The sequence below is a fragment of the Canis lupus genome, chromosome 9 (assembly GCF_003254725.2).
Source record: "Canis lupus dingo isolate Sandy chromosome 9, ASM325472v2, whole genome shotgun sequence".
In the NCBI taxonomy this organism is placed as follows: domain Eukaryota; kingdom Metazoa; phylum Chordata; class Mammalia; order Carnivora; family Canidae; genus Canis; species Canis lupus.
In genome coordinates, this window is record NC_064251.1 from 24,512,847 (window position 1) to 24,534,443 (window position 21,597).

At 52.3% G+C, this 21,597-nt stretch overlaps 1 protein-coding gene across 3 annotated transcripts in view; it reads right to left on the minus strand.

The window, feature by feature from the left end:
• Positions 1-352: 352 nt before the first annotated feature.
• Positions 353-21,597, minus strand: part of LASP1 (LIM and SH3 protein 1) — a 51,987-nt gene continuing 30,742 nt past the window's right edge. For all 3 annotated transcript variants that reach the window (XM_025440720.3, XM_025440721.3, XM_025440719.3), the window contains exons 4-7: positions 15,640-15,747; positions 6,959-7,112; positions 6,461-6,564; positions 353-3,293 (exon numbers count right to left, since the gene is read on the minus strand). In XM_025440720.3, coding sequence (XP_025296505.1) covers positions 3,120-3,293; positions 6,461-6,564; positions 6,959-7,112; positions 15,640-15,747 — 540 coding nt within the window. In that variant the 3' untranslated portion in view covers positions 353-3,119. The remainder of the gene's footprint in view (positions 3,294-6,460; positions 6,565-6,958; positions 7,113-15,639; positions 15,748-21,597) is intronic.

Genomic DNA, 21,597 nt, shown 5'->3' on the forward strand with positions numbered 1-21,597 from the left:
CGTGAGTGCACTGGCTCGTGGAGAGACAGTGGTGGGTCAAACTAAGGAAGTCAGACAGGACGAGGGAGACAAAGGAGATCAGGGAAGCTTCTGGAAATGTCACCAAGGTGGCCTCAAACTGTAGCCAGGAGCAGACTGGCAGGAAGAATTCTCCACGAGAAGGAAGTAGGTGCCAAGTCCCCATCGCAGAGCAGACCGCTGCTCCATTCAGGCGGACAGCTCTCCAACTGGGCATCATCTCCTCAAGGGGGGGGCAGCAGGACTCCCGGGGGAGTGGGGCACAGGGTAATGGCGCACATGCACAGCACACACAGCAGCACTTCAGAGCCAGAGAGAAAACCAAGTCCGCAGGTAAAAATTATACTTTTATTATTTGAGTCACCAGGAGAAAGATTCACTTGTGGTCCAAGTCAAATGTCGAGAATCATTAACAGGCCAGAAAGAGTTGATCCCAAGCACAAGCCCACGAGGGAGAGGACCAAACAGACCAAGAAAAGACAACCACCCCATATAAAAAGATGAACGGACGGCTTCACACACACACACACACACACACGCACACACACACGGATGAAATGTTTGGACAAAGGCAAATTTCACATGGTCATTTGTTTCTTTTTAAATACAGGTTTGTGGGGTGGTATTTTTTTTTTCCAGCTACTTAAAAAATAAAAAATAAAAAGGCCCAAAAGTGCATATGTGAGAGGAAAAAGGCAGAAATTAAGCAATAGTTTTCCCTGGAGGGACATGAGGAATAGGAAGCAGTGTGACAAATTCACTTTTCTCACTATTGGGCTTCTTGTATTTTCTTATTGGTTGGTCCACTAAAGTTATAGTCACATTCTAGCTTTGATGTATCTGCTTTCCTGGGATTAGATTGGCCAAAGACCTTTGTGAACTGTAAGAAAAGACCTGGGACTTGGCCCAGCCCTCAGTTCTGTGCTCTTTTAGGGATGGATGGTTCTGGAAAGGAGCAAGGACTCCTAGCAGCCTCTGAGTCCCTCAGCACCAGTGTGGCAGTCCTTCTCTCTGGGGGTGTGTACAAAAAGGTCCCCTATTTTTAGGCCGGGAGGAGCAGAGTGGCCGGCAGCAAGATTCCAGTGGCTGGCCTGCCTTGTTTTGGAAGAAAAATTAAACTAAGGGAAGACAGGCTGCTTCTTGCTCCTCCAGGCTCTCCTCCCGCCTCACCGGGCTCCCAACCACAGGTCTTGCAACAGGACAGGTCTCTGACCTTGGTTCCCAAATCCAAATTGTGCTTTGAGATCAAGAGGAAAAGTAATGGCCAGGTGCCCCCTTCTCAAAGCTCCCCAGATTGCTCCTTCTCTGCCTCCTTCAGCTCCCAAATTGTCCAACATAAAGCCCCTCCACCTGCCTTCGCCTAGGTCGGGGCCAGAGAAGAGAGATGGGCCAGGGAGAGTTCTCCCCCCACAGTCGTTTCTTCAACCTTCTGATTTGGGGTAAATATTCCAAGGTTGACTCCCAAGCAGTGAAGACCTGATTGCCGCATCTGCCTGCAGGGTCCTCCCTCCCCCAATGGGACAAGGAGGCAAAGATGTCGAGGCTGAGGCAAAGACAGGAGGGGGAAGCCCAGAGGGATGCTGAGAGAGCCCAGAGATGAATAAAGCCAAGCAAGGGTCGTCACAGCCACCAGCGAACGAGAGAAGGGACTTGGAAATAGCACCATCTTTCCCTTCCTCATCCCGGGGTCTGTGCTTCCAGTTTTGTAGGCCTGGGACCTTCTCCCTCTGCTTCAAGGGGGCGTTAGGTTAGCGGGGAGATGGTGGGTAAGGGCAGTGAGGCACCCACACTGCGGGTGACACAGGGTGGTCTGCAGCCCAGGACACAGAGATGGGGGGAAAGAGGCCTAGAGCCACGAAGCCTGCCCCACCGACCCCAGCGAACTGTAGGCCCCAACATCAGCCTCGCCAACCCCACGACCACCCCCCTTACCTCTGGCCAGCACTCTGGAAGGGGAAGGGGGTGGGCGGGCTTCTGCTGTTTGGCAATTGAAGGAAAGGAGGAATCTTCACTCCACAGAAACCACGAGGCACGTGTCTCCCCCAGGGCCCTCCCCCACTGTGGGTTCTGAGGAAGCCATGGCAGGGAGGCGGCTCCGTGAACTCTCGCAGAAGCCCAGGGGCTCCCGGCGGCCCGGACCCCGACTGCTTGCTCAGCTAGCCCGTCAGACACAGACGCGCCCCTTCCTCCACATGCGGAGTCCTGGAGACACAAAGCCCTGTGGCTTCGCACAGTTCCAGTCCACATGGCCCTGGGCCGAGGAGGGGTGCCCGTGGGAGGCCTGAGACATCTTCCCACGGGGAGGGGGGTGGGGAGGGGCCTACCTAACCCAGAGCTCAGGGGCCAGGAGACTGGGGGTGGAGGAATGAAAAGGGCTGTGGGAGAGAACACCCTGTTCCCCTCCTTCCTGCAACTGTCCCTAAGAGTAAGAAAGGTGAGCACTTGACCCAAGCCGTGCTTCCTGGGGAGCCCCTTGCCCACACGGCCGTGTGTGTGGGCACAAGAGCAAAATCACAGTGAGAGAAGGAACACGAATGAGGAGGGGCGAGTGGATCCCAGAGCAGGAACCTACCCTCCTCTGTGGTCCTAGAGACTGGGGGGGGGGGGGGGAGGGGGGGGGGCGCAGCAGCCCTGTCTTTGAGAAGTAGAGGCCAAGCCCTTCCCAGGGGCAAGGGTGGTGGGGTCCCACTCTGGGAATGTATGGAGCCCCTCCCCCAGGAGTCCTGGAAAGTTGGGGTGTGTGAGGAGGGCAGGGAGATCGGAGGGGGGCAGGAAAGAGAGAAGCCATGGGTCTCCAATTCCAGACCCACTCCCTGTGCCTCAGCCTCCCCCGGAGAGGTCCACACCTTTTCCATCCAGAGAGAAAACCAAGAAGTTGGTCAAAGGGAAAACCTGCCAGAGGAAGAGCCTGCGAAAGTGGCAGAACAAGGCTTCGGTTGGCAAAAGCTGGAGGAGGGTGGGAATAAACAAGCTGTCGCAGATTAAAACAAAACAAAACAAACAAACAGAGACACTGAAGGGGGGACAGGTGACGCCCAGGACAGATGCGATGCCGTGGAATGCACTGAAGACGGATGGGGCAGGGAGGCCGGGCCAGGCGCTCAGATGGCCTCCACGTAGTTGGCCGGCAGCATCCCCGTGTCGCCCGTGCGCTCCACGGTCCCGTACATCCAGCCATCGTCGATCTGCTGCACGTTGACGATGGTGTCCCCGTCCTGGAAGGAGACTTCATCCTCATCGGCGGCGCTGTAGTCGTACACGGCGCGGTACCGCTTCTGCAGGGTGGGGGACACAGTCAGGGGCCTGGCCCGGCCCTTCCTTCTGCCCCCACAGGATGGGACAGAGCCTGGATGGGTCACGAACCAGGGGCCCAGGGGCCGAACCAGGGGCCGGGAGACAGACAGGCTCTGCCACGAATTTTCTCTCCTCTGCGCCTCGCTACCTGAGACCCACCACCCTTTCCACAACTATCTGGCGTCTACTAAGGGCCAGGCCCAGGACGGGGCCTGAAACGGCCACAGCTCTGCCCCACCTCTCGCGACAGGAATGCAGCAGGCCCAATGACTACAGGGCTCGGTAGTGTTTTCAAGACCTATTCTGGGGAGAAACATCTCCAGGTGACACAAGAGATTCCACCCTCAAACCTCAGCCAAAATCGTCCGCTGAAGCCCCGGCCTAGGAAACGGCCAGCGAAGCACCTGCAGTCCTCCTGTGGTCTTAGACGAGGGCCCGATTCGAACGTCCTCACCGCCCTTTACATGGACTTGTCTCTGGAGGGTCAGCTCAGCCTCTGTGGTCTCCCCAGCCCGGGCCCTGGGACCTGAATGCAGACTGACCCGGGACTGGAGGAGCCCCTCTGGACCTCCCAGGTGTACACCCACAGTCCCACTCCACTAGGACCCCTGCTCAGCCCTTCTGTTTCTGGCCTCTGATCTGTTCATCCGCTGTCATCTCAGGGGGATCTTTCCAAACTGCAAACCTGATCATGTCACTCCCTGGCTTTTAAGCATTCAGAGGTGTCCCACGCTCTTGAACACCAATTTTTTTTCCTTCTATTTATTTTTTAAGATTTTATTTTATTTTTTATTTTTTTTTAAAGTATTTTATTTTATAGGCACACAGTGAGAGAGAGAGAGGCAGAGACACAGGCAGAGGGAGAAGCAGGCTCCATGCACCGGGAGCCCGATGTGGGACTCGATCCCAGGTCCCCAGGATCGCGCCCTGGGCCAAAGGCAGGCGCCAAACCGCTGCGCCACCCAGGGATCCCAAGATTTTATTTTTTCAGTAATCTCTACACCTAATGTAGACCCTGAGATCAGGAGTCACATGCTCTATTGACTGAGCTAGCCTGGCACCCCAGTACCAAATTGCAAACTTTCTTTCAAGCAGCAGAAGCCAGATCCATCAGCCGCAAAGGCTGTGTGTGGCATAAGAGGTCACCCCCCCCCACCCCCCACAAAGTGACCTTGGTCTCTTATCACCAACTCTGCCTCTATCTCTTAGGCTGAATTGCCACCAGCTACGCCTCCATCCTACGACAGCCTCCTCCCTCATCTCCCTGCTTCCACCCTCAACCTTCTGTTGCCTCTTCTCACACAGCCGTCAGAGTGATCCTTTATTTTTCACTCTTTTTATTTATTATGCAAGAGAGAGAGAAAGAGAGAGAACAGGCACAAGCAGAGGGGAAGGACAGAGATAAAGGAGAAGCAGACTTCCCACTGAGCAGGGAGCCCAATGTGGGATTCAATCCCAGGACCCCAGGATCATGAATCATGAGCCCAAGGCAGACGCTAACTGACTGGGCCACCCAGGCACCCCAGAGTGACCCTTTAAAAAAACATAAATCGGGCAGCCCAGGTGGCTCAGTGGTTTAGCGCCGCCTGCAGCCTAGGGTATGATCCTGGAGACCCTGGATCGAGTCCCACGTTGGGCTCCCTGCATGGTGCCTGCTTCTCCCTCTGCCTGTGTCTCTGCCTCTCTCTCTCTCATTCTGTGTCTCTATGAATAAATAAATAAATAATCTTAAAAAAAATAAATACAAAATAAAAATTAAAAAAAACATAAATCAGAACCTGTCACTCTGCATAGCTCGGCAATCACAAAGGCATTCCTGTGGCCTACAAGTCCCTGCATGATCTGACATTATCTCCTACCCTCCTCCCTCCTAACCATTTTGGCCTTCCTGCTGACCCCAGGACCTTTGCAGTTGCTGTTCTTCCTCAACCACTCACTCTTTCATCTTGTTGAGGACTTTGCTGCTTTCCCTCACATTGCCCTGCCATATTTTTCTTCACAGCATGTGCCTCTATCCGACCTTATATTATATACCTACTTACTTTTTGCCTTTTTGTCTCCCTGACTGAAATATAAGCTCCAGGATTGCAGGATGGTGGTCTTTTATTCAGAGACAAATCCCTCATGTCCAAGACAGGTTTAGCAAGTATTTGAAGGACTGGCTGGCCTATCTAGAATCTTATCCTACAGATGACTTCTCCGTCCTGCCCAGCACCTCACACAGCATGGCCACTCCCTTGTTTACTGCCCTGTGTCCAGAGCATGAGGCTCCAGGAAGGCCTGTATCTCGGGCTATTTTACTTCTCTAAGCATGTCTCTCCTGCTCCTACATGAGCTACTTTGAATTCCCAGGAACCAAGCACAGAAGAGCCAAGCTCAGCCAGGAGCTCAGTATGGGTGGCTCAGAATGCCCTTCATTGGAGGACCTCAGCTCTAAGGACTGGTAAGCCTGATCCTGACACCTGTCCCACTCTGCTCATCACTAACTTGGCAATGTCAGTGAGTGCCCACTCTGTGCCTGGCTCAGAGTAGCTGAACCAAAAGGACACTGCCTGCCTGCACAGAGCTTCAAATCCAGCAGGGGATGCAACTGAAGTTCACAGACAGAACAGTTTTGAGTTGGGAATAGTGCTCTGAAGAAAACCAGCAGGGTGGAGTAATAAAGATGTCAGGGGAGACCTACTTGACAATTGGGGGGGTGGTTTGGGAGAACCCTTCAGAGGCAGGGGCAAGCTGAGATCTGAAGGACGTGTTGGGGGGAGTCACCCTCATGAAGACTGGGGAGTGGTGCCAAGGTTTGGAAGGCCCTGGACAGAAAGGTGCTTCTTGTGCTCCTGGGGAGCTGGAAAGGTACCCAAGATACACCCAGAGCTGGAACATTGGGCCCCAATCCCAACCCAGGGCTCTGTCCACTAACCACACATCCCCTGCTCAAAGGCTGTGATCCCTATCACCTGCAGTGGACAACAGGAGCTGGGGTCAAGGGTCAGGGGAAGCCAGGACTCCTGGGTGGATTTCTAAGGAGAATCTAGGAGCTATGTCTCTGGGCCCAGCTACCTCTGGCCTCCTCAGGCTTCTGACCCCACCCCCTCCCTCAACCCCTGACCTCCCAGCTCCAGGCTCTTTCCCTCTGGCCGGAGCTACTCACCCCACCCCCGCCTGGGGCGCTGCGTGGTATGGAGACTGGGGCGGCGGGCTCCTTGTAGCCACCATAGGACTGTGCCACCTGCTGCTGCTGGGGCTGCTGGTAAACTGGATGATGGAGGGGGGAGACGGGATTCAGAAACCATCTTGCCAAACCCAATCCCTCCCGGAGCCCCCTTCTTCCCCTGCGAAGCCCCCATCATGCATTTCCACCCCCACAACCTTGCTCAGCCCCCACTTCTCAAAGGCTCATCTGTGTGTGTGTGCACATCTGGTGTCGTGTACTCTAACGGGGGGGTGGGGGGGGTTGGATCTCTGGCAACACACCGGGACCCAGCACAGACCCTGCCCCTGGTGCCCATGGCCCTGCTGGGATGGGGCCTGAGACTTTGTGTGAGCACAGGTACAGGTGTGCATGGACATGGGGATCCCCTCCAGCATCCTCCCCAGCCCACGGCTGGCCTGGTCTCGGGCCCTCTGCTGCCACAGGCCTCAGGCTCACCTGGCGCGCTGGCTGGGATGTGGTGGGGCGGCTGCTGCTGCTCCTGGGGCCGCCGGTAGCTGCTGCTGTCCTGCGAATCTCGGCGCTCAGGTTCCACGCCCTCGCCCCCGCTGGGGCCCATACGGCTCTTCTCGAACTCCTCGTGGTATTTTATCTGCAGCGGCAGAAAGGTACTGGGTGAAGGACTTCTAGCAGATGGACCAAATCTCCCTTCCTGTTGCCATCTACTAGCTCCCAGGAGAGGAGACTCGCCGAGGGCCACAGGCAGAGAGAACCAGATTCTTGTCGGAGCTTCTTGGAGATGCTACTTAACCTTGCTGGGCTTCAGTTTCCACCTCTGTAAAATGGAACATCGGTGTCGACCTCAGGCCTTGCTGGAGGATGACAAAAACACCTGTTCACGGAGTACCTGCTGGGTGTCAGGCATTGCACTAGGTGTTTTACGTCACAGGCTTGTCAGCAACGATGAGGGGTTCCCCACTGAACAGATAAGAAGGACACGAAGGCACTGACAAGCTAAGTGAGTTGCTCAAGATCATGCAGATTCTCTTAATCATTAGGCAATTCTGCTTCTGTGGACCTGACCTCACAGAGCTCTACTGAGGACCCCACGCTGTGGGACCACAAATGCAGGATCCTCCCTCTTTGTCAAGGAAGGGAGAAGAGCACAGCCTGCCCTGTTATCTGGAGCAGAAGGAACCAGTGATTCTGTGCCTCAAGGCCTGATGGGAGTTGTCCCAGGCCAGGGCAGTGCCTTTTGGCCATCTCTTCCTACTTTCTCTGCTGCCTTCTCTCCCACTCCTTGGCATTCACTTTGCAAGGAGAGCAAGAGTTAACATTTGGCCAGGCGGGGCTCACACTTAATAGCTGGGCTAAAGGTCTGCAGGCGCGGCCGTTTAGAACACCCCATTGCTTCTACTGGCTAAATGACACTCACCACAGCCTGGGCTGGGAAGACAGGCAGGGCAGCAGCGAAGCCTCACTTAGGGGCTGGGCAGGACCAGCCCTTTCCTCTCATGCCCCAGCAGGGACCCACACCCCTGTGGTGAAATGGGCTGAGTGCATCCCTCACGGGGAGGCAGCTAGGCCTGGCCAGCCTGGAAACCCACGGATTCCCCTAACTCCTGCTTGGAAGGGCACTCAAGAGGGAAGTTTTCAGACACAAGGCCAGGGGCCTGCTCTCAAATTCCTAAGACAGAGCAAAAGGCGAGTGTCCCCGAGCTTCACTCCCTCAGTGATCCTAGTCCACTGGTGATGGGGGAGCGACAAAGAGGGGCCACCCCTCCTGAGGTCATTAGGCTCACAAGGCAACTGCCCTTCCGACTTTTGTCCTAGGGGTTAGAAAGGTCAGCTTCCTGTGTTTACTTTCTGTGAAAGAAAAGAGGCCTAAACCGGGGAGTCAGTGAGCAGGGGAGGGGAAGTGCATGTGTAGAAGCGGGGTGGGGGGGGTGCGTGCAGGCGTCCCTACAGCTGGGGGCCCGGCTTCCCTGTGTGACAGCCCCCTTCTCAGGGTGTGGAGGGTGATGGTGAGCCCTGGGGAGAGGATATGTCAGTCCCAGCTCCTTTTTCATACCAAGGCCCAATGCCTAGTGTCCCCCATCAGTGTCCTAGAAATTCAGTCCTTTCCCCACCCCTGCCTCATCCCCGGAAGATCATCAGTTTTTTGCTAACTCATGTGACCCTGGGAGAGTCTCCACCCCTTTGGGCCTCAGTTTCTTGCTCTGTAAACAAGGGCCTGGTACCATCTGTTCCCAGGAGGTCTTGAGGCTCCGGACCAGGTCTAGGAACCAAACTGGACTCTCTCACAAGCTGAAAGCAGGTATGGACACGTGTGTTTCCACAAGTGGCTGGGAGAATCAATCCTGTTCCTTACAAAGTCACTACACAGGAGTAAATATTTATAAAATTAGGGCCAGCTGCGTCAGATGGCTGGAGTCGTGGCAGCCGGAACACAAGAGAACCCCACCCCCACCAAGGTACACACCACCTGTTACTGTTAATATTAATAACCTTCACATTTGCTCCGTCATTCACACTGAGTGCATAAAGGCCCTTTGCACATTATCTCCCTCGGCCCGGGTGATAATCACCCCCTCATAAAGAAGCTGGACAGGTACACTTTAATTCCCACTTTACAGAGGAAAATGTGCTCAGAAGTTAAATGACTTCCCAAGATAGAGCTTTCATTACTGGGTAAGGGCTGAGGCTGGTGACACAGGGACAGAGTCACAGCTAGATGGGCCCTTTTCTGGGGGCAGGTGCGGAGCATGGTGACCAGACACCCAAGTCCGCCACTCGTCCCACTTCATGACTTCTGTTGTGGAAGAAATCTGAGTAGCGCCTCTCACTCGCAACAGGGATGATGACGATAAGGTCACCCTAACTTTGAGAGGAGAGGCAGTACGGTAGGGATAAGGGGGATGAAAAAAGTGGGGTACAGCCCCTCTGTCCGAGCCAACTGGGATAAGATGCCACTACACTCCATTTCCTCTTCCTCCCTTCCACGGCAATATGAGAAAATTGTGTTTTTCTTTGCCGACTGGCTGAATGGTGTGAGAAGCAAATAGGTACACTAAAGGGAAGCTAGGAGGGCACCTGGGGGGCTCGGTCGGTTGAAGTGCCTGCCTTGGGGCTCAGGTCATGATCCTGGGGTTCTGGGATCTAGCCTCACATTGGGGTCCCTGCTGAGCAGGGGCCTGCTTCTCTCTCTCTCTGCCACTCCCCCTGCTTATAACACGTGCTTATAACTCTCTAATAAATAAATAAAATCTATAAATAAATAAATAAATAAATAAATAAATAAATAAATAAATAAATAAATAAATAAATAAATAACTAGCTAGCATATTTGAAAGGGAAAGAAACATTTTCCAGACTCTGGGGTCTGGCTGGTCCCTGCTCCACGGTCGGCAGTTTGATCTCCCAAGAGCCCTGCTAGGGGTCACCAGAAGCCCAGAGGTGTCAGTATGGCCTCAGCTTAAGAACTGTCATGGGTCCCCTGAACCCCGTCCTATGCCCAGAAGATGCAAGAGCGCGCAGGTGGAGAGGCGCATGCCCCTGCTAGCCAGGACTCCGGGATGACTAGCGGAGGGTCCATCCCAAAGCTAAATCAAGAAACTCCTTTTCTCTGCTAGCCAATGTTCTGTTTTCTGAACCCCTGGCCTCCTGATTATGGCGGAAAACAAAGGCCTGACACTGCACGATGCCGCCACATGATTCTACATCATGGTCAGCAAGGGAACGTGGGCTCTGAATGGAATCATCCACTCACTGAGCAGGGGCTATTTTTTATAACAATGTCTCCCACTTTTTGAGGGCCTGTTTTGTGCCCTTACACAGATGACTCATTTCCTTTTCTCCACCAGCCCTCAACTACGTGTCACTATCAACCCCATTTTTCTTATAGATGGGGAAACCAATGCTCAGAGTGGGTAAGTGGTGGGTTATCAGAATCCAGCTCTAATATCACATCCTTACTTCTCAGCTACCATGCAATACTGTTCCCTATTACAGACTAACGATATTTTGTTTATAAAACAAATGTAAACCTGTGTTCACCTTCATTAGTCATCAGAGAAGTACAAATTAAAACCCCAGGGCAGCTTGGGTGGCTCAGAGGTTTAGTGCCGTCTTTAGCTCAGGGCATGATCCCGGAGACCCGGGATCGAGCCCCAAGTCGGGCTCCCTGCATGGAGCCTGCTTCTCCCTCTTGCCTGTGTCTCTACCTCTCTGTCTCTCATGAATAAATAAATAAAATCTTAAAAAAAAAAACAATAAGATACCACTACACCCAATCAAAATGGCTAAAGTGAGGGCAGCTGGGTGGTTCAGTGCTTGAGCATGGCTCAAGTCATGATCCCAGGGTCCCGGGATTGAGTCCTGTATCGGGCTTCCCACAGGGAGCCTGTTTCTCCCTCTGCCTATGTCTGCCTCTCTCACTGTGTCTCTCATGAATAAATAAATAAGATATATTTTTAAAAATGGCTAAAGTGAGTAAGGCTAAGAATGGAGAGCAATGGAAACTCATCACTGCTGGCAGGAAGTTAAGTCAGTACAACCACTTGAAAAATAGATCAGTATTATCTGGTAAGGTGGAAGGATCATAAACTCTAAGACCCAGCAAATTCCACTCCACACATACACCAGGGAATATGTATGGGAACATCCACAGCGTGTGGAAGCAATCTAATGTCCAACACCAGAATAAATAAAATGTGGTATAAGCATCAAGTTGAATACTATATACAGCAATGAAGAAGAATGACTATAGCTACACGCAAATATGTAGATGAATTTTAAACCCACTGTTGACCAAAGGAAGTAAGACACAACAAGAATAACTAGTATATGTTCAAAGTCATGGAAAACAAAACTATGGTGCTTAGGAATGCATAGTTGCATATTAAAATTAGAAAAAGAAAAACACAGCAGATGTTTTCAAAAACTACACTAGGGCTATTCCACAAGCCTGTCTCCAGGTCACTTGACCCTGGACATAGAATTTTTGTTTGACTTTACTATTTACTACCAATTAGGCCCAGCCTCTAAAGACGGAAGCTTACAGAATATGTGCTGCTAATTATTTTTCACTGTTAGAAATGCTTTGCATTTCTGCCTGTGGCAAAGATATTCATTCCCAAAGTTTATGGCTTTATGGTCCTGTAGAACATTACCCAGTTCTGCTGATAATGGCAGGGCACTAACCAGTTCTGTGTCTAATTGTATCCAGCACTTTCTTTCACTTGCTAGGCCTCACATCTGCCTGTCCTATCCTCCCACAGAATTCAGTGAAATATATGATAGGTACTCGCTGCATGAGAGTAAGGTTTTTAGCACTTTAAAAACTCTATTTTAAAAGGGAGTTTGGGCAGGGGGGAAGAGGAGTTCGGTAATGTTTCTTGACTTGCACGGTGAGTATGCACGCAGGTGTTCACTGTGTGTGTTACTGGGTGTTACATTTCACAGAAAACACAGAATTGTAGATAGAAAATCAATATATAAGCAGATATGTGGGTAAACAAAAGCAGAGCTTCTCTACTGGGAGGCAGGGGTTCCCATAAAAGGGTCTCGGTCATGAAAATGTCCTAGTGCATTACAGCCATTAGAGCTCATGACCAAAGGCCAGGAGTCCAGAAGGATACACTACATTCCAGAATGTGAGGCCCTGGCCTCTCAACCCTTTCCATGCCTTTAACGAAGACACAGTCACCTCAGAAGCATAACTTACGAGCACCCCACCTCAAAAATTTTCACACATTCTCAGTACCAGACAATTAATGGCCCAACTTTTCAACCAAAGCTTTACTCCCTGCCTCTTCTTTAGCCACAATGTGGAAAGCAGGCAGGTCTGCCTTTACAGGAATGATAATTATATTGACAACATTGATCTGAGGAATCATAGACTGCACACATCCAAAGCCTTTAAACACCACCTGGGGAGACCAGATACTTTTTCAAAATGTTCTTGCTTGTAAATCCTCTAATCTGGAGTATATTCCTCCGGGGAGGCAAATCCCATCTCTATGCCAGATGGTCTGACCTCTCTGGAAATAGCTAGGAGTCTTTGGGTACTGACCGCAGAGGTGAGGGACAAACTACATCTAGGACACTATTCTGGATGCAAACCAAAAGGTGTGGCTCTCTAAACACTATTTTTGCCAAAACTCTTCTGGAGGTTGGGACACCTTAACAATGACTCTAAGCATGGTTTCAGGTTCCCTTAGAGTCTGGGGATGTGGCCAGGTCTGGCACTCTCTGACTTAGGGCTGGGTGTAGCTTTTTCAGGCTTTTAAGTAATGGTTCTCAAACTTCACTGAGCACCACAGAAACCCAGCAAATGTGTTTACAATACTGGTTCCTTGATTTCGGCGCAGGTCATGATCTCAGAGTCATGGGATGGAGCTTCAGGTCGGGCTCCCCACTCAGTAAGGAGTCTGCTTGGGATTCTCTCCCTCTCCTTCTGCCCTTCTCACTGCCGTCTCTCTCAAATAAATAAATAAATAAATAAATAAATAAATAAATATTTTTTAAAAATTTAAATGAAATAAAATGCTGGTTCCTGGGCCCCACTCCCAGAGATGCTCAATCAGGCAACCTATGCAGAGCCTGCCTGTGAGCCTGCATTTTCAAAAAATCTTCCCACATTGGGGCATCTGGCTGGCAGTCGGTTAAGAGTCTGACTTGGTTTCAGCTCAGGTCATGATCTCAGGGTTGTGAGATCAAGCCCTGCATCTGGCTCCAAACTCAGTGCAGAGTCGGCTTCAGATTCTTTCTGCCCCTCTCTACTCGTGGGTGTGCGTGCACTCTCTCTCTCTCTCTCTCTAATAAAATCTTGGGGCACCTGGGTGGCTCAGTGGTGGAGTATCTGCCTTTGGCTCAGGTCGTGATCCCGCAGGTCCTGGGACCAAGTCCTGCATCGGGCTCCCCAGAGGGAGCCTGCTTCTCCCTCTGCCTGTGTCTCTCTCTCTCTCGGTGTCTCTCATGAATAAATAAATAATCTTTTTTTTTTTTTTTAAGATTTTTAAAAATGAAAGAGAGAGAGAGAGGCAGAGACACAGGCAGAGGGAGAAGCAGGCTCCATGCAGGGAGCCTGACACGGGAGTCTTCCAGCTTTGCGGTCCACCTCAGATGTCCTAGCTAAAGCTGCAAAAGCAAAACCTGGTCAGGTTCAAGTTACCTCCTCCACCTCAGAGCCGAGTACAATCAGCTAATTGCAGCCCAGTGATTAATGATAAGATGGTTATCTCCTTAGGTGTAGATGTCTTGGCCACAGTGAGTTGTTACCAGAGCACCTCAGTAACACCTCCAATAACTGGGTATGGAATATTCTGGAAGCCTTCCAGAAAGGGAGACAGGGATGACTGGGCTTGCTTGTCTTCTGCCTCTAAAACCCACAGACTGGAAGCAATGAATGAATGTGCTGGGGTGTTGGGGTTGTAGATGAGAGCATGTGTCCTCACAATGAAAGGCCCCGAGACTAGAGTCAAGATTCCAGCTCTGTGAGCCACTCCAGGTTTTCCCCATTGCCCAAGGCTTCCCCCTCCCTCACACTTGCCATGTGGAGAGCTAGAAGAGACAGAGGTCTTTAACCCTCTTTACCCTTCTGAGGGTCTGGGCAGCTTAGGCAGGGAAGCTCTAGGGTATGAGGCCAGACCCTGGCTTCTAAAGAAGCAACTGAAACAGGCTTTATTTGTGTGTGTGTGTGTGTGTGTGTGTGTGTGTGTGTGTGTGTGTGTTGAGGAGGGTGAATTAGAGTCCTCCTAGCCCAAGGGAAGCGCTCCCATTTCCTCAAGCCACAAATTTCAAACTATAGGTTAACAGTCTTGTTGCAAAACCCACTTAGCTACCCATTTAGTTAAGTCTGCAGTAGGCATCTTTACAAAATAAAATAGAATGGAAAATATCTAAAGGCTCTCCAAGTAGTAAGGGCTCTTTCATGAAAGCTTTGATTTGGTTTTCTCTCTAAATAAATAAGCACGCCTGTTTGGAGGGTCACTAAAGTGAAATGTACTTCATATCGTAGGTTGCAAAGTTTAAAAGCCAGGGTCCTGAGCATGGTTCTCCTGGCCTAGACTCTGAAACCCACCTGAGCCACTGTGGAGCACAGCACCCCACCCCCACCCCCACTCTCCCCACCCCCACACCTCAGGCCGGGGAGGAGGAATGGGGAGGGATGTGGATCCTGGGGATGGGTGCCAGGTGGACCACCTGAAACCCAGGCCCTCAGTGACATTGGCCAACTTGCCAACTCCCTTCTGTTCTAGACATAAAGGCAATCGTTCGCCCAGGCTTCCATTTGTAGGACCTCCCAGTAGAGGCTGGCTGGCCACATGCTGCAACTCTGTACCCCAGGACTCTGGGTCATGGGTCTGCAGCCCATGCTCTGTGCTTGTGGCTCACAGCAAGTCTCCACCCCCACATGCCCAAAACCCCCCAGAGCTTCCCCACGAACCCAGATACACATGGGCTGCTAGTCCGTGGCTCTGCCAAGCAGGAAACCAATTCCTATCCCCAGCCACAGGTGCCATGGTCCCATCAATCTACTGCCCACTCTATATCCAGGGCTGCCATAGGCAGACACTGCTGACCATCCCCAGCCCAGGAAGGCCAGACCAGAGGGTATGGGGCCAGCCAGCAAAGCCGGCTGGGGTTTTTACACAGGAAGGAAGAGCAAGCCGAGGTGGGGGTGGAGGCCGAGGGAGGGCGGAAATACTGCAATATCAGCACCCAGAGACAGACAGGAGCGGGGAGGGGGTGGGAGCTGGCCCCACCCTACTCCTGCCACCCAGTTATGACTTTTGTGCTTAGACAAAACAGCCTGGACCCTGACACCCACCATAGCCGGGGGGGAAACAACAGAAAAACTTCAGAGAGGCTGGGGAGTGATTAGCACATAGGCCCTCCCTGTACACCCTCCCCCACCACTGCATAAAAAAAAATAGTGCTTTCATGGTAGAAATGCCAGGGTAAAGCAGAGAAATATGAGGGTACACAGAAAAAAAAGCTTCTGGGAATCCCAGACCTTTTCTTCCCTCTGCTCAAACAGCTGCCACCCAGGCACGCCCAGAAGAGCAGGGGCAGCGGAGAACCGGCCTCTCTCACGCCTGCCAGGCCGGCAGGGAGGGGGCGAGGAGGGAGGGCGGCGGGTCAGCGTGGGCACCGTGGCGGGCAGGGGAGCGTACGTTACTGATCTGGTCCTGGGTCTTCTTGATTCTCTGGAGTTCGGGTGTGTCTGCCACCACGCTGAAGCCTTTGCCCTTGTTCTTCTCAAACTCCTCCTTGTAGCGCACCTGGAGGGCCGAGCAGGGGAGACGGGTTAGAGTGGAGACAGGGCCAGCAGAGAGGGCCTCGGCCTGTGGCCGCCTCTGAGGCAGCAAGCAGCTGGGAGGAAGGAAATCCCCCCGCAATGGCATTCACCGCCCAGCCCCGAACTCAGAGCGGGAGCCTTGGCCAAAAAACGGTAGGCCACCCACAATAACCCATTAAGACGTATTCAGTGCATGCTGAGTCCAAGTGCGTTACATGAATCATCTCATTTAAGTCTTACTGTATTCTAGTATTAGCTCCATTCTACAGATAAAGAAACTGAGCCAGAGAGAGGCGAAGTCCACTGCCAAGGTCACAGAGCTTGGCCACACACCTCCAGAGCCATCAGGGTGCAAACATTCATCTGCCTGACTCCTGACCCCTCACTGCCGGCCTATCCTGCCTGAAAGCGAGAGGAAGAAGGTTCTTTCCAGAGCTCCCAAAGACCGCCCCAGGCCTCACCCTAGCCAGGATGTGGCCTTACCAACCAAGAGCCTGGAAGAGTTTTTAAGCGACCAGCTGAGTGAAGGCTGTGCCAAGGGACAAAGCTGGCACCCAGAAAGGAGGGCGGTGAGACAGCCACTCGGAAGGACTCCATCAATGAGCCTTTGACAGGCCCGGTGGCTTCCTGGAGCCTGCCAGGCCCGCTTCTGAGGTCAATGCCACATGAGGGGGTGAAATGGTGGGACACGGACAGGACTTCAGGACAAGGTTCCGAGCTCCAGGGAAGAACGCTTACAACTCCACCACTGCCTTCCTCTTCTAAGAAATCCACAAAAACTCAAGTGCCAGAGGAATGCCAGTCAGACATAAGAAAGGACTTCCCGAACACTAATGGAATTGAAATATGAAAAATATCCTGTTCTCCCCTGGGGAGTTTTAAAGAACAGAATGGAGGCTGGAAATGCCCATGGGACAGACAACTGTTCCCTGGCTTCCAGAGACTTCACCGTCCTCCTCTGCAACCAGCTGTTCCAATCCCACCAGCTGCCTGGACTTCCTCCAGGGGGCCGCACTATTCTGGAGGCAGGTCAGCCCAGGACATGAAGCCCAGGGCCTTGGGAGCTTCCAGGATGGGACACCCACCCAGGCAGCTCTCAGGCATGGAGTCGGGAGTCACTTGGCCACAGGGCTGAGCTGAGCTGCGCCCTGACCTAACTGACAACATGAATGTGTGCATCCGCGGCCACGCCTGTCTGTTCCTCTGTGCACTGCTCCAGGGTCAGAAGTCCTGGTTCACCCTCTAGAGCCCTGCTTACCTACCCACCCATGGGGTTCTATATCCTAAAAGGTTTCAGAAGCTCCTTTGTTCTTTTTTTCTTTTCTTTTCTTTTTTTTCTTTTCTTTTCTTTTCTTTTCTTTTCTTTTCTTTTCTTTTCTTTTCTTTTCTTTTCTTTTCTTTTCTTTTCTTTTCAAGAAGCTCCTTTATTCTGATCCAGACTGAAAACAAAGGCCTGGATGTACAACCCATCAGACTAGAAGTTAAGGCAGTAAATATGAGGACTGATCCCCTGCAACCCTCCCAGCATCAGCTCTTCCAGGAAGCCCTGGAACAGCAGTACTGGAGGCAGGGAGACTCTTCAGGAAAGAAAGGCATTAGAGTCAGAAAAATGTAGCTCCAGGTGCAGAAGCTCCAAATCCAGGGGCTCTGGCCTTGATCCCTCATCTGTAAAAGGGTCGTCACAGGAATCAGTTAAAACATGGGGAGGGGGCACTTCCCATCGCCAAGCTGGGCAAAGAGCCAGAGGGACCTGGTTCTAACATGTGCTCAGCCTCCCACCTGCCAAGCAATCGTAGGCAAATGACAACCTCTCGAGCCTCCATTCCCAATCTGTCTAATGGGGATAGTACCACCCATTCCAGTCAATGGTGCAGCCAAAAGACGGTGGCTCAAACACAGCAAATGCATCCTGGAGCATCGTGAAGTTAAGGAAGGGCTCACCACCTCCTGATAAGGGCAAGTGTGGAAATGTTTTGTCAACATTAAAGTGCTGAACAAGTGCCAGACCCCCACTCTTTCCTCCACTTCCTGGCCTTGCAAGGGTCAGGCCCCTAATCCAGGGCAATAATTGCCATGGCGACACGACAATGACATCAGCTAGTTCCCAGGCTCAGGAACTGCCTCTCCCCCGCTGCTGGGGACTGGGGACGGAGAATTCATTTCACTCCTGGCACAGGCAGCCAGATAGGGCGGAGCCGGGGTGGAATGGAGACAGAAAGGATGGAGGGAGCTCGGGGTTCAGCACCTTTGTGCTGTGTGCCACTAGGCAAGTCAGTCCCCCTCTCTGGATCCCTGAGTGGGAGGCTGTCCAGTTGCTCTCTAAAAACCCACCTAGCAGTGGTTGTGTGACTCAGTCGGTTAAGTCAGTCTGCCTATGGCCTAGGTCATGATCTCAGGGTCCTGGGATCAGTCCTGCATCGGGCTCCCTGCTTGGCAGAGAGCCTGCTTCTCCCTTTCCACTGCTGCTCCCCCTGCTTGTGCTCTCTCTCTCTCTGTTAAATAAATAAATAAAATCTTTAAAACAAAAAAACCCACCCAGCTCTAGAGTTTGTGATCATTTTTAAGTACCTGCCAGCCTTCACTATGAAGAATCAAGGTGAGAGTCTCTGAGAGGCCTTTTGGTGCTGGAGTGGGTGGCAGAAGTAAAAGGTAGAGAGCCAGTAATGTGGGGTGGACTCTGCCCAAGGTCATTCAACCCAGTTGCTCATAAGGGCAGGATGCAACTCTGCACTGTGGGTGGATGATTCCACACCTGGGCCTCTCATCCTGAAAATTCCCAAGGCAGGGCCCAGTCTGATGCCCGAGGCTCCTCCCACCCCACAGACACTGCCTGTGAGACTCTACTTTCTCTATGCACCTGTATTAATAGCTCCCTGGGACTATCTTGTTCATTACTTACCCCAGCAAAGTAGGTACAAATAAATGTTTGCAGTGTGAATGATGAGTGGACTGAATAGACACAAAATATCAGAACAGACTATTTAGAAAGTATAATTTAGAATTTAGAAAGTAACTGCTTTGCTGACCTAACCTAAGGAAAGATCATGACTTAAAAAAAAAAAAAAAAAAAAAAAAGGCTTTTCTCCTAAATAAACCAGTATGAAACAAAACAAAACAAAAACAAAAATCGTTTTAAAAAAAAAATACAATACCAATAATTTCCACTTCCTATGTGCCTTCTCTGTGCTGGGCCTGCATACTATGTAACTTAGCCCCTTCTAAACAAAAAAGAAATCAGCTTTAGAATTAGACAGACACAGGGGCTCCTGGGTGGCTCAGTCGGTTAAGCATCTGCCTTCGGTTCAGGTCACGATCCCAGGGGTCCTGGGATGGAGTCCTGCCTCTGGCTCCCTGTTCTGGGGAGCCTGCTTCTCCCTCTGCTCCCGCTCGTGTGCATGAGCTCTCTCTCTCTCTCAAATCAATAAATAAAATATTAAAAATAAAATAAAATAAAATTAGAGATGGGGAGGAGAACGAATGAAAAAAGTCAGTGCTGGAAGCAATTATCAAAAGGTCAGAGTCTATTCTGCAGCTCCATTGTGCCCAGGCTCCATTTCCTCTCCTTTCCAGAATAGTTAAGAGTGAACGTTTATTGAGCGCTGACTCTATGCCAGGAACTGTTCTTAATGCCTAAGATATACTAATATTCTCCATAACACATAATGTCATATATTCTACATAATACATACTATCCCCTCACGACCACCTTTGGAGAAAGGTAATCCCCATTTTACAGATGAAGCCACTGAGGCTCAGGAAGGTATAATATCTTGCCCAAAGTCACACAGCTAGTGGTGGCAGACCCAGGATCTGACCTTCAGCCGGCAGGTCGGAGTGACACAAGTATGTCGCCTGCAGTGCTGGGACAGATCATGCTGTCCTGAGTCTGGGATTGCACAGTGCCATAGAGTATGACAATAGGGGAAAGAATGAAAGAGGCATTCTCCTTGCACTTCTGCCTGGGTTTCGGGGGCCACACAGACATTCCCAGCTGAGACTCCCCCCAACGATGTTGCCTCTACTCAGCCTGGGTCCGGCAGGGGAAGGGGAGCTGCCTTGCGAGGAGAGTACAGCTGGGCCCCAACCTCCAGTTCCCTGCCTCAGCCAGGCCTGGGCAGGACCACCCAGAGGGTCATTTCTGGTCAGTTCTGTGGTTACCTCCCCCGCAGAGGAGGCTCCAGGTGTCCCAGACACCCAAAGTACCACTTTGGGAACCAACCTAGAGACAGGAAAACAAATAAAGTTGAAATAGCACTGGCAGCTTCCAGAGACTGAGGGGGGCTGAGACACCCATGAGGCCAGGAAGGGGTTCTGGAAAGAGACCAAGTGACACCCTGGTGGGGTGGGGCCGGGTAGGCAGAGGAGGCTCCCACTTCCCTTCCCGCCAGCCACATACTGCTCTAGCCAGCCCTGCCCCCCACAGCAGCCACAGGAACCAGAACCTGTCACTACCCCCGGCCGGGCCCACTCAGCCCTTCCAAACCTCAGCGCATCAGCCCAGCCCCCAGCCTCCAGGCGACAGGGGGTTTGCTGTCCCCACTTTCCCGGGGAGGAAAAATGTCCTCTGAGAGGACAGGAGCCAGGCACAGAACACAGAGCTGGGGGCAAGGCAGAGGGAAGACAGACCCAGGCTTGCAAAGAAGACAGGGCCCTGGCCTCCACCCTCCTTACCCTAGCCCCCAGCCCCAGGAGCCCAGCTGCAGGTTAGGGCTGTGTCCTTGGCACAGAGCCCTGACTTCACTCAGAGCAGAAGCAAGGCGAGCTCAGGTCAGTTCCACCCAGCTCCCTGCCTGCTCCCTCAGCCCCGGCTCGAAGTCTCTCAAAGTAAGTCCCTAAGGCTCATGAGAATCACCAGGACAGCCAAAATGCAGATTCCTGGGCATGGCCCAGACTTGCCAACCAGAAACCCCTGTGTGGAGCCTAGGAATCCGCATTCTAGTTCTCTCAATCTCTCTCTCTCTCCTCCTGCCCCCGACCTGTCTTTCTCTTCCTCTCCCCCCATCGGTAACCGTGCATCCTGTGGGCTGAGAGTAAAGCTGGGTGCCAGCCACATCAGGCTACGGAACTGGCAGGAGCAAAGAGCTTGAAATCTGCCTCTGTCACTGGGCTCTGGGCCAGTGGCATGGCCTATCTAAATCTGTGTTTCCATCTGCAGAATGGGAATTAAAAAATCCCTGCTTCATCAGGTAGTTGCAAGGATTATATGCAGTCAGGGCCTGGCCCTCAGTGAGGACCTAATGGAGAATGATTGCCATTCTCGCCATTTCCTCAGCCTTCCTGAAAGACAGGGGGGCCCAGGAAGCCGGGAGGCAAGCAGCACAGAGGCCAGGTCCTGGGGGGATGGAGCGAAGGTGGAGCAGGGGAACTCAGGAGCCTGAGCCCGAGCCCGAGCCCGAGCCCGAGCCCGAGCCCGAGCCCGGTGCTTCCTCCTACAGACCCCACCCCTGGGGGACCTAGTTCCACCTGCAAAAAGAGCTACAACCACGCTTCTGTGGTGCTGCCAAAGGCTAAGGAAATTAACAGGGTTTGAATTTCTCCTCCTGAGAATAGGGGTGTGTGTGTGTGTGTGTGTGTGTGTGTGTGTGTGCGCGCGCGCGCTCGTGTGCAGGCCTGCCCTTGCCTCTGCCTGAGTATGCACACACTCTCGCACCTGTGGGACCTGCACCTTTTCAAAGACCTGAGGTCCCCTCCCCACACCTCTTCTTCCAGGTCCCTCTGGTGGGGCCCCCAGCACTCAGGGTTCTGACTGCCCCCCTCAAGCTGTGGGGGTGAGTATAGGTCGTCCTGGATCCTGTGGCCTGCACACCCCTGGGAGCCCCCTCCACCTCTGGCC